The sequence below is a fragment of the Electrophorus electricus genome, chromosome 26 (genome assembly GCF_013358815.1).
Source record: "Electrophorus electricus isolate fEleEle1 chromosome 26, fEleEle1.pri, whole genome shotgun sequence".
Taxonomy (NCBI): domain Eukaryota; kingdom Metazoa; phylum Chordata; class Actinopteri; order Gymnotiformes; family Gymnotidae; genus Electrophorus; species Electrophorus electricus.
This window is the reverse complement of record NC_049560.1, coordinates 5,482,125-5,500,579: the sequence shown is the minus strand read 5'-3', so window position 1 is coordinate 5,500,579 and position 18,455 is coordinate 5,482,125. Positions and strand designations below refer to the sequence as shown.

Sequence of the window (18,455 nt, the reverse complement as noted above, 5' to 3'; positions counted from 1 at the left end):
AGCAGCCGCAGGCTTCTGATATACAGCTACCTTTTGGCAGGCAGCTGGACGTGGCCGCCGCACTGCAGCTCTTAATAAGGACAGGAGCCGCACGCCGGGCCCCAGGCTGCGCGGGCCTAAACGGGACGGGGCCGCCCCCTCCCGCCTGCCCGGACAGGACGTCAGGTCCTCCGCTGACTAGGGGTCGTGCGATACAGAGGGGGGATTTTTGGGCCGATATTGATTGGTAATCGAGGATGCCGAGAACCGATACTTGGGTCCAACGCTCAAAAACTATAAATGTGATAGTCGTAGTGTGAAAATGTAGATGAACATGATCACTAATGTATTAAGATATAGCACAGTAGTAGTATAAACAGAGTCGCCACCTAGCTCAGTGCTTGGCCTTTGAAAAGCAGGCTCATTGGCTACCCTGGGTAGCTGAAGGCAGCAAAATGCAGCTAATCTGGTTCAATGATGTAAAATATCGAGCATCACTATTCTAATAGCCATGTCGGGTCTGAACTCAATGACACACTGGCATAGCAACGTTTGCTCACTTCCTGTTAGTACGTAACGACGTTAACGTTTTGTGTGCTACATTTACGGCATTTAGCTGACGCTTTTATGCAAAGCGACTTACAATGATGACTGAGTACAACTTGAGCAATTGAGGGTTAAGGGTCTTCGCTCTCTTTCCTCAAAACCTCCGCCAACCTCGTGCTCTCCCAAAGAAACCTCGCACTCACCAAACAAGGCTGGGGTTCGTGCTGCACGCGAGAGTCACGGTTGGCTGGATTGTACTTGCGCACGGGAACAAAAAACCGTGCGGAAAGCGCAGCAGTAACCGCCGCCGTCTCCACGCGCGCGCGAGAGGGAGTCAGCGAAACTACACTAGTGAACGTGGTGCGTGTCACCACCTGAGCTGGTGACCCTCCACATGTTCTTACCTTTCTGCTCACGGTGGGTGTGATTACAGGTGCTGCCTCGTTCCCACGTTCATCACGAACACCAAAAACCATGTCTGACCGGATTTACCACATGTGCTCCGTATTTCCACCAATCCAACAGCGGTGGGTGCGAAACAAACACGCACTAAAGAAGTGTGTGTGTGTGTTGTATTTGATGCATCATCTTCATTTCATTACTGTGAGTAGGACACTGGGCCAGACTACAGAAGGTTTTTTATTTTATTTTACATGATTGCATTAGATATGCGCATACATTATTTTTAAAAAGGGGGTTTTAAATCGGCAAGAACAGTTCATGTGCTGATTCTGAACATCAGAAAACTTTTGAATATTTGGCTTATGTTGTTGCTGGGGACTTATAACTTGCTGAGCTCTTAGCACGAACCCTTGCCTGCTACACCCGGACCGCTGCTCCGCCTGTCTGGTTTTCCTTGGCATGAGGCATCGATACCAGCTGCAAGAGGCCTTGGAACACCGGACTGCGCACGGGAAGGCAGCAGCACAACCTGAATCGGAACTGAAAGCGTCTGCCAATGTGGTACACGGTTTGTCACGGAGACAGGGCACACATTTCTCCCTCTTTCTGAGAGCATCGCAGTGCTGAGCTTTCGTGACGACGAGTTGTGCGAGAGACCAACATGTGCGTGCGTGCGTGCGCACGCTACGTAAATACAGCATTTAAAAGCAGTCACTGAACGTGGTGATCAGAGCCTCTTCCTTATCCCTCAGGGTTTCCTTCTAAGATAATGAGAGCAAGCTAGTATACTGCTGCCACACACACACACACACACACAAAAAATTCACAATCCCTCTAACAGCAGAAAGGCAGCTGATTCTTCTGATCATCCGAAATTCCAGAGACCAGCCAAGGCGTAAGAGACTCGCTCATGTGTCGAGAAAAAAACCACGCGATGACCCGTCACAGGAAAGCCCGACGGGACAGTCTTCGTTCAGACAGGGAGGCGGAGGCCTCTGCTCCTACTGCGCTGCGCTCATTTGGGCTTCTTATCTCCCACAGTAGACAGCGCCGCCCTAGTGTTCACCCAGATCAAGCGCCAGCACCTGCTCCCATGGGGCCCCTGACTTCCTGTGCACACAGCTAAGGCACTCGAGCTGCGTCACGCCCACCACACCCACATCCCCCCCCCCCCACACACACACACACACACACACACACACAAACTCTCCCCTTTTCTACAGAGCCCAGCCTCCCACCTTCTCTACAGACGGGGATATACACACAAACAGACCAAACAAACACAGTGACTTCCCCACATCGGTACACATGGCGCACGGGTGTATAACTGCAGATTACATGGATGCACGTGGCACTGTAAGAGAGCACAGGCGGGCAGTTCAGGTGCCGAGCTGACTTCAGTTCCTTGCGCGCGCGAGAGCAGCTCTCGAGGGCGCTGAACACAAACCCCACCGCTAAACCTCTGCTCACCCGCAGGGCTGCGGGACTGAGCGTGGGCCTTCACACTCACGTTCCCAGCAAAAGGAACTAAAGCAGACCAAAAACACAGGGGTCCTAAACGTCACCGTCAAGTTTGAACTTTCGACCGCGATTTGGTAGACAAGGACGGCGCTGTTTGAGTGGGGCCGGAACTCCCTTTGACGCCGAGAGCAAAACAAAGCAAAAGTATCTAAATGAATCAATATATGACTGTAGTGGTTTTATGCATTGGCATAGGGAAGTAACTGCGGGTTTGTGTGTGTGTGTGTGTGTGTGTGTGTGTGTGGGCGCACGCGTGTGTGCGTGTGTGTGTGTGTGTGTGTGTGCGCGCGTATTTATGTGTGTGTGTGTGTGTGTGTGTGTGTGTGTGTGTGGGCACACGTGTGTGTCTGTGTGTGTGCGTGCGTGTGTACATACATTTGTTGTTTTCTCTTGCTGTCCTGGGCATCTGGTGCTGACTGGCAGCCTCCCTGAGCACATGTGTACAGGCATAAAGCCACAAACTCCAATCTAATCGTTTTCATTCCAGTTGCACGGCCACAAATCAGATCCAAATCTGATCTAGGACCACTTATGAAACTGACTCAAATCGGATATGAAAATATTGGATTTGTGTGTGCACACAACCCTGAAAATAAATCTGATCTGTACCACGTTAAGGCAAACAATCCTAGATCTGAGTCATGTCAGGTTGGTGAACACAGCTTTAAGGGCATGATTTATACCAGACGTGTTAGCAGAGCACAAAGGTGACCAGCAGTGGAATGAGTCAGCCATGCCCACTGTTGGGTGCAGAGCTGCCGCTGTGTGTGTGTGTGTGTGTGTGTGAGGTGTGTGTGTGTGGGAGATAGAAGAGCAAAGCTCTCTCATCACCTCTCTTGGATTCAATAATCGTATGCTAAAACCAATGCTGTGTGTACTGCGCAGGCAAAACGGCGTATTACAGTGTTCTAACATACGTGGTGTTATCGTGATAGGACGATACTGCCGCCTAACAGACAACAACAGGACAACAGCTCGCTAAATACAGACCAACTACACTAGATTAGGTGTACAATACTGAAAATGACATCACACACACACACACACACACACACACACAGCTGTACACAGCGGACCATTGCATGCCGTCCCTGGTGCTCTGTGGAGTCAGGTGCCGTGCCCAAGGACACCACGCCGCTAGCCCTCAGCTGGATTTGAACTCATGATGTTCTGAGCTGCAGCCAAGTTTCTCCAGCCACTGACAAATCAGGAGCGATCGCACAGCAATTAACGAGGCCCGTGACGGGGAGCAAGGCAGCGGCTATAAATAAAGGTCGCATGGAGCGATCGACCTTTTCTATTGTGCACGTAGGAGCAAAAACCAACACTACATGGATAAATCCAAACCACCACCCGAATACTCGTAACATCACGGCTTGCAAAATCTTCCCACCAATTCCATACTCGAAGGAGAGAGAGAGACAGACACAGGCGCTGGAGTGTTCCCAAAGCCGAAGGAGCTCGCGGGAACATAGGAGGTCTCCCGTTATGGGCTGTGTCTGCAGGGTGCAGAGCTCAGCGCCTCCCTAATCCTCCTCCAGGGTCGCACAGCGAACGCAAGCGAGAGAAGAAAGTTTAGAAAGGAATGCCGCAGAAAAAGGAGGGAAACCTTAAAGGACGACAAAGAGAACAGGTTTTCTAAACGTCAGTGATGGGGGATTTTCGGGTTAAGATGTACTCACTGTACGGGCTATACACACTATACATCACTGTAAACACAAGTGTGGGCATCTGTTAAAACGCAAGCTCCCTGGTGGAGAAGACCGCCCTATTTTAAAGCAAAAATGCAAGTCAAACGTATTACGCAATCAGTCTGAGCGTGCTTAACCAACACGCACGCTCGGGCGAAACGGTTTACACAAAAACACGTACGCGCCTTAGTGGTGATGTTCTCAAGCAGTTTACTGGGTCAGATTACAGATACAATTTCACAAAAACACCCAAAATGAAGTCCACAATGAACAATACTCTGCCTGCCACCCTGATAAATAAATAAAAAACAAAAACAAACAAACAAACAAAAAAAACACGCAATAACTGCGTGCGCTCCTTGCTGCTGAACTCTGACCTGAATAGCTAGCACTTACGGAAGAGGCTCTGCTGGGGATGCAGACAAACAACACTGGTAGTAAGAGAACACGGTGTACCAGAGGAAAAAGATCTCCCTTATCTAACCAGGAGATCTACTGTTTGGGCTCTGAGCCTCTCCATACGTACGCAGACTGATCCGGTAACGTTCAGAAGAAGACGAAGAAGAAGAAGACGAAGAAGAAGAGAAACAACAACAACAAAAAAGAGAAGGCTGCCGCACGTTGTCGTTACCACAAACAGACCACCTTTTATCTGAATGAGTTAAGTGCGTTTTGGGGAACTCTTACTTGCTTCTCAAGTGAACCAGCAGGAATGCAGAGCTATCATGACTGAGTCACATTAACTTCCAGATCCATAACCATCAGGGTTCTGCGCACACACACACACACAGGCTATGGAAACACTACCTGAAGAATAATAATTATTGCCCTTTCTCATTCAACTTGAAGTGAAGGGTTTTCTGAACAGGGAGTGATATTCCGACGAATTCCTCCTCAAGGCAGAGACGTCTACGGCGCGGTGCTGAAGACTCCGAACTGAGATGAAGGAACTTCTTTCACTCGCATGTTCACTCGCGCACCGTAAGTTACTCATTCATTCATTCATTCAAGACGTCCTTTCAGCCCATGCTGTGAACACAGCCAACGCTTCAGATGAGGCGTGGCAGGGCGGAGCTGACCCTACCGCTTCAGGTGTGTGTGTGTGTGGGGGGGGGGGTTGCCATGGTGATGGATGCCTTCACATAAATTTGCACTCATATCCATATTCTTCCTCAGCAGTAAGTGAAGCCTGTAGTTTTAACGGAGCACAGACTGTTGTAAACTGGGTTACCTCGGGTCCGAAGTCCTCACCCGTGGAGTTTTCCTAGCCACTGTTGCCACGGGACCAAACATTTTTAAAGCTGCTTTAATGACAGCATGTGGTAAAAAAGCACTAAATAATGACTTTTGGTTTGAAGTTGCTCTGTTTCTGCTAGAATATGTCCACTTTTTTTTTTTTTTTTAACCCGTACTGCTCAAGTCGTTTTGGGGCACTTGAAAAAGCACTCTCGCTCCCAGGACTCCCTCCAGGTTTTCAGTGTTTCTGGGTAACGTACGCTTCTGCTTAGGCTCTCAGGCCCCGCCCCCTATGCCGCCCCTCCCCCAGCACGAGCAGAACCGTTGCGTCACACTCCAGAAACGGCTCCTGTTTTTTGCGACGCTCGAGCGGCCCAGTGCCCGTCCCACGACGCGCTGGAGAGGAGGCCCACTTTCCCCGCCACCTTCTGAGAAATTATCGCCTCTCTGCGCGCATTATTCTGTTCCCAGGTCAGCTGATTAGAAAGGGAGCCACGCAAGCCGCGTAATTTGACGCTCGCCTTCCCGACCGTGGAACTGGTTCAGGGGAATTCCGCCAGGATTCCCTGGACAGCTGAACAAACCTCAGTTATCAAAGAAGTGGTGGTCATACGCCTCAAGGCCCTGAAGGACGAGCCAGTCGAACCATAACTCGCATTTAAATCATTTCTCTAATGACGTCTTTGGCTTCCTCCTCAGAACGTCAGCGAGACACGTGGCGGCTAATCGCTCGTGTGGTGCGGCCAAGTCCCACCAGGACTGCGGTGTTGAGGTAACGGCCGCTGTATGGGAGGGGCTCCGTTGTTCTGCTGCTGTGCTACGTGCAGAGTGGTGTAGTGGGCCGGGCCAACACGAAGCAAAGCACACGGGACTGAATCCTCTCAGACAGGCAGACACACCAAACCTTCAGACACTACAGGAAATAAACATGGAGCCTTTAGACAGGCAAACACACAGACACACACACACACACACACAGAGACACCAAACCCTCAGACAGGCAGAAAGACACATACCAAGACCTCAAACACACATCGAACCCTCAGACACATACATCAAGCCCTCAGACAGGCAGAAAAACACACACACAGCCCTCAGACAGGAAGGCACACACACACACAGCCCTCAGACAGGAAGGCACACATGGAGCCCCGAGACACAGAAAGCGCAGGAGATGACAGCAGACGAGACTGCAAGATTCGTACTGGCACATGCTGTCCCTACACTAGTGCACCCTCTCTCTCTCTCTCCGCCTCTGCTCACTACGAGGTACGAGTAAAGCTAACGGAGACGGGGGGACGGGGTGCAGCATCTAAACGTCGGCCCACAACCGCGCCACCCTACGAGCAGCTCACGGAGACCGAAGACACATGTATGTGAGATTTCCTGAGAAAACCACCATTACTTCTAACTTTGAGAGACAAAATCAATCACAGGGTGATATTTCTACACTAGTAAAAGTGCAAGCACGCTTCTAAATCGGTGCGTTTAAGCATCACCTCGGCCACGTCGCGTGGGCACACAAGGAAGAAACAACCGGCTTTTGTAACATTCATTGTCTTCTGTGAGGTTTTACCGGAAAGGAAGGGAAAAAGAATGCAAAACACTCCTAAGTGATAAATAAAAACTAATCGTGGAAGACCAACTTTTCCAAAACACTACAGCAACACTTCCTGTCAGAGCATATGGCCCATATCACAGCGTACGAGAGAGAGAGAGAGGTACACACACACACACACACACAAAAACCCAAAACAAAACAACTCACTTTTCTGGCAGTGGTCCTGGTTCCAGCAGCGCTCGCCGAAGTGGCCGTTGATGGTGGTCTGGACACACGTGATCTTGCCGGCGATGGTGCCGGGGCAGATGTCGCCGCACTCGCGCTCGTTCTTGTTGGCCACGACATAGTTGTCCTCCACCGAGTCGAGGATCTTGGACCAGTCGAGCGTGGAGAGGTAGCACAGGTCCGGGTTCTTCTCCAGGCGCACGGCGCCGCGTGTGATGTTCACCAGGCCGCGCAGGCCCACCTCCTTCAGCTGGAGCATCTCGAACATCACCAGGGCGTAGTTGAAGAACAGGGCATTGCCACGGATGACAGCCAGGTTGGGGAAGAGGCTGCCCAGGCTCTCCAGGCCGTAGACGCGGAAGAGCAGCAGGTAGTCGGTGATGAGCACGAGCTTGGGGAAGGAGAGGGCGCGGAAGTCCTCGGCCTGCGTCTTGAACATCAGGAGGATCTTCAGGTGGCCCTCGATCACCGTGCAGTTCTCCAGCGAGTGCAGGTTGGTCACGTTGTTGCGGATGTCCTTGCTACTGCAGACTGCGGAGGGGAGAGAGGGCGGGTCAGAGGGCAAGTCTGGCGTGAGTTACACAACAGGAACTGTAATTGCTAACGGGGGGAAAAAAACCCCCCACAAAAGACAACGGCCTGAAGAAAACTATGGAACAACGGGGAGTGCAACACTCAAACAAATTCAAACAAAACGTCACAAACGCAACAAAATAAAGATGAAATAAATCCGCTAAATTGAGTGCGGAATTGTTTTGATCAGTTAATATTTATTATGGTGGTGTCAGCTCATCACAGACATTATTCTCCTGGCTTTTGAGTTCATCGTCAAAAATACAGGCCCAGAGACGGACAATAAAGGGTTAGAAGCGTTATTCGTGGCTAGGGACACACGTCCCTTGCATCTTTTATAATTTAGCTTTGTACATGCTAAGTAGCAAGGAGAATTCATTACCCAGCAGACTGATGAGGAGAGAGAGAGAGAGAGAGAGAGAGAGACACAGAGAGCGAGAGTGTCAGCATGGGGGGGGTATCTGCTAATGGAGAACATCAAGCTAATTTCCTTTCAAGGCTGCTTCACTGGCTATTCATTATCAGACACTTTTAAGAGCTTTTCAGAGAGATATATCTGTTCAGTTCGTTTCCCCCTAGTAAACATCTTTGCAAAATATGGCCTCAGCAACGTTTGTTTAAAATATCTGAAGGGGAGCGCGCAGAAAGCATCCGTTCTGCATAACCTGCTGAGTGCATTTCAGTGAGTGAAAGTCCTCTTCAATCCATCTGCTCTCCTGTAAAAGTAAAGAGGAAACGCCAAGACAAAACAAAGGACGTGGCGGCTTCGTCTCTGGGTGCTGAGCGAGCGCGCGAACGAGGAAAGATGGGAGGGAGAGCTGTAGTTTACAAAAGGTGTGAGGCACCACCAATCAGCTGACACAGGCGCGCGCACACAGACGGAAAAAACAAAACAAAACACGCTTGCTTACAAGTCCATGTACACTCCTCCCTCTTTGCTGAAACCCCTGTCTGCTGCAGTCAAACCCACCAGCAATGGCATTCATCACACTAGACAGAACAATTGTTGATGTGCACTGAAATACTATTACAATGCACAGCATAAGGTGAAGGAAGTCTTCGTAGTATAATTGTGTGCACACGTGTGTGCGTGTGTACATACATAAGCATGAAGAATGAATAAATTGATAAGCCCCCACACCCTAGCCAGACACGGCCTCACTGCAGACATCAGGCCTCACGTGTAGGGGCCTTTCTGCTCCTGAGGTAGACGTGTCCCCACACGTCTGCTGCACGTCTCATGTGCCGATAGCTCGGCCTGCTCCTCGCAGTCATTTCCCCGCTGCGAACATAGAGAGCCTACCCATAATTCAACACGCAACAACCACGCTGACTATTTATAGCACTACTCACTGTTTGTTTGTAAATGGTACAAAGTGTAGAATAACATCCCCCTGGGGTCAGTGGAGTGATGTTGGAACGCAAGAGTATGTAAGGAGGAAACCAGGAAGGTTTCCCAAGTTCTAATCCAGAAAGCAGGCTCGTCCAGTCTGCCTACCAGAGCTAAGGAACAAGGAACCCCCCGGAAAACAAACCAGTATACAAGGCACCAAAGTGCGGCTGGACGCTGGCAGTCTATAGCCCATTCTGGAGTCCATATTCACGACACCTCAGAGTTGCCCTGTTCAAACACAACGGCCTCGCATCAAAAGTACAGGAGACAGTTACCCGTGGGCGAAAAAACAAAGGCGGCACCAAGCCTGGGGCTGAGAAGTTCAGGTCCACGGTGCTAAAGAGCAGGACAGTTTAACCAGTATAATTAACCTAGCACTCTGCGGGTATACGGACAAAGCTGGGACCTGATGTTCAGCGCCACGGCAACACCACAGCCAGGCGCAGAGAACCCACGGTGGGAGAGCCGCTTCCTTGAAATACTCAAGTAAACATCATAAAGGCAGCATCTCTCCATAGCAACAAGTCTCAGCACGCGCAAACAGATTGCTTTCGCGCAAAAAAAAAAAAAAAAAGGAAAAGAAAAGCTGGCCACTCCAGAGCTTCGTTTACCTCAAGGGAGCAGCTTTAAACCAAAAGCATTAGTGTCATCACTTGTATGGAGCAACGGCTATTTAACTAGCAGATCCGCGGCTAGGTTTCTCCCCTGAAAACCCTCCAAAACACACTGTACTGGCACCAAGTGGAACTGATTGCAACCCCCCCCAACCAAATAAACAAAAAAACCTGCACTTTGAAAATCTTGCAATCGCTCTCAAAACATATGGCACATATGTTGACAGCATGTCAACCCCCTGCCCAAAGTAGGTACAGGAAACCTAGTTCTCTGGGTACTGGCCCCCCGAAAACAGCCAAACTAAACAAGACGACTACCCTGCAACACCTGGCTCTCTGGCACATGGGTGTGAGACTGATGCAAATTAACAGTTGCTAAAACATCTAGACTGAAAGCTTCAGGGTCTTCCCGCGGGCCAAAAGCATTGTGGCGACTCTTTAAGAGTCTTTTTTCAGGACTGTGAGCTTTGCACTGAGCGTAGCCTATAGTCCAATATTACGGCTTTGTTTACAAAGACGCTCGCCAGCTCTCTTCACTCACTGGCAGCTAGCTAGCAAGTCCTGTTACATCACATCTGTTCATCCTCCGAGATCACAGAAGTTTGTGGAGATTAGACAGTCGCTTATCGCGCCGTCTGTATCTTTTCCGGGCCGTGTCAGCCACGCAGGAGAGAGAAGCCGCGCTTCTTTTAGCGCCACTCGAGGGTCTTGCAGAGCAAGCGGAAGCGGAAATGAGAAGCCTGTGTTTGAAGGGTAAACACTCGTTCTTATCAGCCGTGCCTGGGGCAAGGGTTAACGTGTGCAAAGGGACACGCCACGTCTACGTCGTCGTTACCTTTAAACTTCAAAAACTAAACACGAAAGGGGGGGGGGGGGGGGACTCTCTTACGGTTCAGACGCTGGTTAAAAGTTCCCTCTCCATGTTTCTTTGCGTTTTGCCTTTTAAAATGTATTTAAAATCTATTGTTAACCTTTTCTTATGCCCCACCCCCGCACGACTGCTAATCTGATTAAACAGCCAAACTACTGACAAGCACCTGGCCACTTCCCAGGTACTAAAGCGCTCCTGATATAAGATCTCTGATTGGCCACCGCCTCTGAGAGGCGGGGATTACAGAGGGTCTGTCTGCGAATTTCTAGGCCCAGTCCTAAAAGGAGGGGGAGGAGCCAACAGAGGGGGAGGAGCCAACAGAGGGGGAGGAGCCAACAGAGGGGGAGGAGCCAACAGAGGGAGCCCTGCGGGTTAAACCCCTCCCAGCGTTCCAGCGCTTGGCCTCCATTCAGCCGGGCGGTGAATGAACGGCTCGGACGCGAAGGAAGAGCTGAATGGGACGGTGAAGAGGCGAGCGAGGACGCGCCGGCCCGCCGCAGACGCTTTGCAGAAGGGACCCTGCTGTATTTTTAGCCGCGAAACTCCCCGCGGAGAAATGAATACGCTCCTGCCGCCAGGATCCGGCGGAGGGAAACTGGAGCAGCGCGGGCTCCGAGCGCGCGGCAGCTGGATGGCGGACCGGCGGCCGAGCGCGTGCGGCGGCGTCCCGAGTCCCTCGGGGAGAAAGCTGCCGGCCGACAATTAGTCACCGCTTTGTGCTGTACTACAATATCGTCTGTGATCTGATCGACAGAATGAGCCTCACCACACCCGATCCTGGGGGAAAAAAAAAACAGGAAACAAAAACACTGCTGGCCCATCTCGAAAACAACCGCCGCGTCAAACACTCATCGATTTGTAGACCGACTCCCTCGTCTGTGCCCTGCTGAAAATTAAACAGCCCAAGAACTTGATGTACACCGTACACTGGTAAGAAGCAGCAGTACGCCATTACAGAAAACGCAGATGCAAGGAGCCTCTAGCAATCGATGAACAGAATAAAAGTACAAACCACATGGCAATTTCCCCGAGGAACTAATAAAATGTCACCCATTTTCCCCAGGTCATATACGAAAGAATATGTCATATGTGGAGAAAAATACCCCAAACATAAGTCCATAAGGTAATGAAGCCTTTGTAGTCATGTATTCCAAACTAATAACCAAAACACAAATTAAAATATAATTAAATACTTTTTTTTTTAGAAAATGTCTTAATGTGGCTCTAGTAACAACACTGGTCACCAGCACGCGGGCCACGCCCTGTGCAATCACGTGCGTTTGTCCACTTTGGTTCAGGTTTGCTCACTGTGACTCTGGTCTTCTAAAAGGAAACTAAAGGGAACTAAAGGGTCATGCTGGGCTCCCGAGTGTGAACCCCGACAAAGCCCCAGCGAGCCGTCTTCTCGGGGAAGGGTGTCAGTTACACATGAGCTCACGCGGGGGTGGGAGGTCATCGCGAGGTAATACACTGCAAGTGCCCTGGAGGAAACGAAACGACCTCCCTGAAAATAGGGGGCGGTGCTTTAGTAGGTGATATCTGAGTTTGCTCGTTGTTTTCAACTTGATTCAAAGTTAAGTAAACATGTAATGCAAACATCAAAACACCCAATGACTGAGATGATGGTTTCAGTTTCAAGGACTGTCATAAACAGTTGTGTTAGAGCCCATGAAGTACTAAAATACACAATTCATACAGCTCACTATGTTTAATTAGCTTGCCAAACACACACACACACACACACACAAAACAGCATCTGGTAAAAAAAAATGGGATTCCATGTACGTATATGTACAAACACTTCAAATCCAAGGATTCCCGTTTAGCACGGGCCACTAAGAAGCAGAGCACAAAAGAACAAACCCAATGAAATTTAGAGTCTTCACACGTCTTCGCGTGTGCAGATAAAGCCATGTGTGGCAGTGGAAAGGGCTTCTGATTTATTACCACAGTTACAACTCAAGTAGAGTCAAGTACTGCCAACTTTTTTCTTTTTAGGTATCTACTTTACTCCAAAAAAAAAAAGAAGTTCAAATTCCGTTCAAACAAAAAGACCCCTCTCCTCTAACAAAACCCAACTCGATACGCTGACTGGCTTGGTGACTTAATGGCATAATTATTGTGCTCGTCAATGTTGTCCTTTTGGAAAACATTTCCCAGAGTTCCAAACGCAGCTTCTCCATGACCCCAGGGCCTCTGACTGCCACGGTATGCTACCTGTAGCCTGTCCCTCCAAAACCAGATGGAATATGGCATCTCGGCTATTCGGGAGGTTCTTGGGATTCGCGACCAAGCCAGGTGGAGGCTGGCGTTTGGGGGCGGGGCTCGAGAGACAACCGGATAACACATCAAGGACGCCAGAAGACCTTTCTTAGGTCGAATTGTTCAATTCTAATCAATCTGAACAGAGGTCCGTTATCCTCAGAGAGCTAAAGCGGTTAACAGGGAACTAAGAAATAAATCTAGAATAATGTATGTAAAGAATTGGACATGTGAAAACTCCAGACAGATTTGTAAGAGCAGTATAGGCTCTGGTGAAGGTATGGACTTCAGTGTAGGATACAAGGCAAGACTTTGTGGGACTGAAAGACTTTCAGAGACTGAAAAAATAGAAACTGGAAAAATGTCTTCAAAACGCACAAAAAAACCAAAATCATAATTTAAAAATCATCATCTGCTACATTCTCATTACTAATATTGAAGGAAATTATTTAATTAACAGAAAAATAATTATTAAACAATAAAAATCATCAAATAGCACACTGCTCCTATTTATATGTCTGAACTTAAATCAACACAACATATTTTGTGCTGCTTAAGAAGGAAAAACGCTATCGTTGTGATGCGGCACTACCAGACTACGCAAACAGTCATCACTACGGTCTGGTTTTCAAGACCAGGAGCTAAACGGATGTTCCAGTGTTGGTGTCAGCGCAGGGTGAGCTGCTGGACTTGACCCAGGTCACCAAGTATGACCTCTTGGCCGAAAGTAATCCCAGCGAGAAGCACGACCTCCGGACTGCTCTGGATGCTGTGCGTGGCGTTTCGTACCGGAGGACGCGAGAAGTCGAATAAGCGCAGGTTAGATCCGAACGTGCGGCATGGTCCATCTCATCTGACCGCACCGGTTTCCCCGCGGTCCTCTGCAGCTGGCGCGCTCAGCAGAGAGCCTGCAAGATCTTCTCGTTTCTGAGCGAGAAGATTACTGCAGGTCGAAAAGGCAGAGAGGAGCCCAAGCGCCAATACAATTGAAGGCAGCTGGGTGCAACCATGACCTTGGTGGACACAGACCACCCACCTGCCTGAGCGGGTCTGGGAGAACAGCGAGAGAGGAATGCGGCCTCTTCCCCGCTGTCCTGGAGGCGGGGGCAGGAGGGAGGGGTCTGGGGAAGGGGCGCCCGCCTGCCCCAGCCGATGTACACAGGCAAGCGCAGAAACGCCATACAGGGTGCAGGGGTGGTTTCAGAGCCCACCTCCCTCATCTGCCACCATGGTTCTAGACTCGAGCAGCATGGAGGGTTGATCGGTGTTTCCCGAACCGTTCACTTTACTGCTATTCACCATAACTGAATCTGAATCATCTTTGCCAAGATGGTGGCATACGCTAGACGCACAGGTGGACAAATCCCACGCAAGCACCCTGAGGCGGGTCAACTGGGTTTGTGTCCACGGTCTCAGCACCTTCCCAACCTCTACCATGTGACATACAGGAGCTACTGAAACTAAACTCTACTGTGCAACTTCCATCTGTGATCATCTGCTGAGGTTTTGCTTTAAAGCAGCCATTTCCTTTCATACAGACACTCAGTAATAACACCACAGGGGTTAGCAAATAGCATCAATTTCCTAAGACTCCACTTGGAAGGGTAGCGAGTAAGACCAGGAGTGAAACTAGTATTTCCACTATTTTATTTTTTTTTTCCAAATATCACCTCTACAGACATCAAACAGATTCTTTAAAGAATTAGACACGTAGGGGTGTTGGTTTTTCTGACTGACGCGTCCTCTGCTGTGCAACGCAGGGCGTACAAAGGCCTCCCGCACGGAGGACGTCCCCAGATCGCCCAGGGCCGATCCGGCTAGCAGCCTGGATCCATCGCGGCAGCAGCGCACAACACCAGCGCACAACACCACAAATGGAAGCCCACCTCACCATCCAGCTGGGTGAAATCAGAGCTCACAAGAGCGCTGCAGGAAAACAACAACAACAACAACATAAAATTGAATAATAAAAACAGAAGCACTGAAGCACAACTTAAGCCGTCTGCTGGCATTTTTATGAATCGGTTCATTCTTCGCGTCCGTCTCTATCGTGTGTTACACGGTCGTACAACCCCTACAGGGAGCCGTGCGCATTGGCACGTACGTGCGCACATGGCGCGCGGTGCGTTTGGCGAGCGGCGCAGCGGCCCAGTCGGCCTGGCGCATGCGCGGGGTAACCCTACACCGCTGCCCCTCGCCATCTGTGCTGCCTCATTTCACCTGTCAAAACGGCCGGTGGCGAGCCCAAACTCGCGCCGCACCACCGGAGCTACGAGCGGAAGGGCTGAGCGCACTCAGTTAGTCGCCGAGTTTAGGACCATGGAGCAGAGCGCGGCTGGAGAGTCACCCTGGCCGGCTGCCAGGGGCGGCGCGAGACGCGGCTTCTGCCTGGCGTACTGCGGCACTCTCAGCTCGTTTCTGGGAAAATGCTGATCAACACAAGTCAGGCAGCAACCGTCTGCTGCAAGCAGGAAACAAACACACACACACACACACACACACATTTCTTCATGCCAGTAGGGTCTGATGGTTAAAAACAGGTTACCAGTTTAGCTAAAGAAACTACTTCATGCACATTCACAGCACCAAAAAATAATAATTGTAGCCTCCTGCTTTAAAATCTATACTAATCTCTTTCAGAAAACAGAAAACAATAGATGCTTGGATAGAAGGCAGGGGGGGAGTGTCTTAAAAAAGATTCCTGATTTCCATAGAAACCAAATCCCTAGCACTCAGTTTTGGTGGACTATTTATTAATTGTTGGTTTGTTTGGTTTTTTTGTACTGGCCAATATAGTGGCCATGGCCCATTGTTTTTAAGTTTATGGGCTCATCATTTCTGCATAACTGCAGCCATTAATCCCATGTGAGCAGCTCCTAAAGGTGACGGAGAGCTGATGTTCACACCCATAAAGCCTTGGGACAGGCAGCTAGTTCACACTGCATATAGAGTAGGATTAATGTGATCGAGTACTATGTGTGCAGTTGTTTTGTGTGCACGTGCATGCACTTTGGGGATGAACACAGACCCTTAGGTTAGTTTGTGCTGACACCCAAGTGAGGGAGTTCGCCCTCATTTCACTGCTTTGTTTTTCTCACTCACTGTGTGTGTAGCCTCCTTACCATTTCAACTTCCTCACTGTAACAGAGACACTCGCACGCACACACACACACACACACACACACTCTTCAGATGTGGGCCTCTGCACTGCGTCAGGGCATGAACATGCCTGTATTTGCAGTTCACATTACCAGCTCTCCAACACGCAAACAAGCAGGCCAACCCCACCTCTACACAGCCACCAGAAAGCAGAGCGAGTGACCTGCTGTAATAACCAGCTGAAGCCCTGTGACCGGGCGTCAGACCCTGAACTGTGCTGACTGAGCAACAGCACTAATCCTTAAAAGCAAGAGTTCACAAATGGCACAGACGGCTTTTCAAAATGTCATTTGTCAAGTGTCTGACTTAAAGCGTTAACTGATCTTGTGTCGATCACCACTGCAGGGAGCTCACGGTTTATCTATTCACTACTCAGCCTTAATTAAAACTGACTTTGCCCGACAGTAGCAAACAGCTCAGGCAGAAATAATATCACAACACATTTGACTTCAAACGGGTTTATTTCCCCACAATCTGACAGGAGTTCAGGGAACAGGCGAACATTATTCATATCATTACCCAACTCATTTTTTCATGCGTGCTTTCACATTAAAATGAGCCAATTTCGTTAACCTGACTGGTCAATCGTGTGAGTAATGAATGGCGGAATTACCATGTGGACAAGTAGCCCCTATTCCTGGAGACCCTCACCGACATTAGCAATGGGGGGAGGGGGGGATATAAAACTCCCACAAAAGTAGAACAGATTATTGACACACCCTTAACTGTGCCGAAAGGTTTACTGCTGGAATAAGCGGAAGTATCGTACACATTTGATGACCCTGCACTTCAGGGGAGAGCAGTGAGGATTCAGAGACTTCGAGTGTGTGTGTGAACATACACAAACACACGTAATGGTCGCCAATCCAGGTAAGGAAAGAGGTGCTTGTGTTTGTCATATAAAATTATATAAGATACATTCTGGAAATATCACCACCACCCGTGGTGCAACACCACAGAGAAAAGGAGCCACTCTTAAACCATAACCACAAGCAACTCAAATGGAAAACTCTTCATTTAACATGTGAATAATTCAATTTTTCATTTTGTGCACTGACTTTTGCTACTTTTCCTTGGGTTTTTTTTTTGGTTTTTTATAGTTTACTTCAATTATCACGTCAATCTGACCAAAGCATCGGTGATTAATCGGTGATTAATAACTTCAATATGATTACTAACTTCTGGGAGATTAATAACTCATGGCTTTTTTACTAAGTAACCAAAGAAGGGCTAAAAGTCCATGATGCCACCTCCCTAGTTCGGAGATATGACAGTTTCCTAAAATACATTTAACCCGTCGGCTGCTGTAACGGAGCTGAGCCCCTTCAAGCTCGGCACACATACCAGTGCCACCCTGCATGGCTTTACAGGGAGGTTACAGCATTGAGGTCAGACAGCTAAACCCACAAACAGCAACACGATCATCAGATCACATTGTTGTGGCATGATGTAAGACCGTAATGGGGACCGGCCAGATTTAGGCCAGGGGGCTTCCGACCCAATCCAGCGGCCAAAGCAGCATCAGTGTAGAGCTATTCAAGCGTGTTGTCAAATAACAGCACTGTCTCGGGAGAGGAGGGTTGCATGCGCCTGACACAATCGCGGCCAGGTTTGGCTGTCAGGGGCAGTGACTACAGAGGCAGTGAGACGATTGTTTGCAGGGGTGGAAGGTCAGTTTTGTTGCTCAGCTCTCAGAAAGTCTGGGAACAGTGTGAGGGGAAAGGATGGTGTGCCTCTTAACAAGCACGCTGCACTTCAACGACGAGGTGGTAAAATAAATGAATGAAACAAAGCCAACACACACCCAAACATCTGGGGTTGAAGATGATAAGCTTTTCATGACACTTCACCCAGTTCTTATGAAAATAAAGGTTTTATAAACTTGTTATCCATGTTGTAATGGGTACAAGAATATTTTAAAGTATATATATATATATATATTATATATATAGATATATATATATATATATATATAAAACTATAAATATATATATTTTAAACTATATATTTTTTTTAAACTCTCTCTCTCTCTCTCTATATATATATATATACATATACATATACATATACATATACATATATACATACACACACACACATACACACACATACAGAAAACCCTTTATACGAAATAAAACAGAATACATAAGGACATACTAAGACATTTTTTAAATAATTTTTTGTAGGAGCTTTTCATTCCAAACATGCTACGAATAAACAAAAGGGCAAAAGATTAACTGGGAAAACCCACCCTAGAGACTCAAAACCACAAGCACGTCTTCACACATGCCTAAACGGCAAATGTTCAGCTTCACGACCTGGAAGAGGAAAAGGTCAAAAGGATCCTGGCTAGCAGAACGTGGCTCCCAGCCCCCTTCAGCTGGGAGAGAACCTACAGGGTGGGCCACTTCAAAGACATTCC

At 48.8% G+C, this 18,455-nt stretch overlaps 1 protein-coding gene across 1 annotated transcript in view; it reads right to left on the bottom strand.

The window, feature by feature from the left end:
• Positions 1-18,455, bottom strand: part of insrb (insulin receptor b) — a 54,173-nt gene that overhangs the window by 31,616 nt on the left and 4,102 nt on the right. Inside the window, exon 2 of the mRNA XM_027010688.2 lies at positions 7,144-7,692. Within this exon, the coding sequence (XP_026866489.2) occupies positions 7,144-7,692 (549 nt within the window). The remainder of the gene's footprint in view (positions 1-7,143; positions 7,693-18,455) is intronic.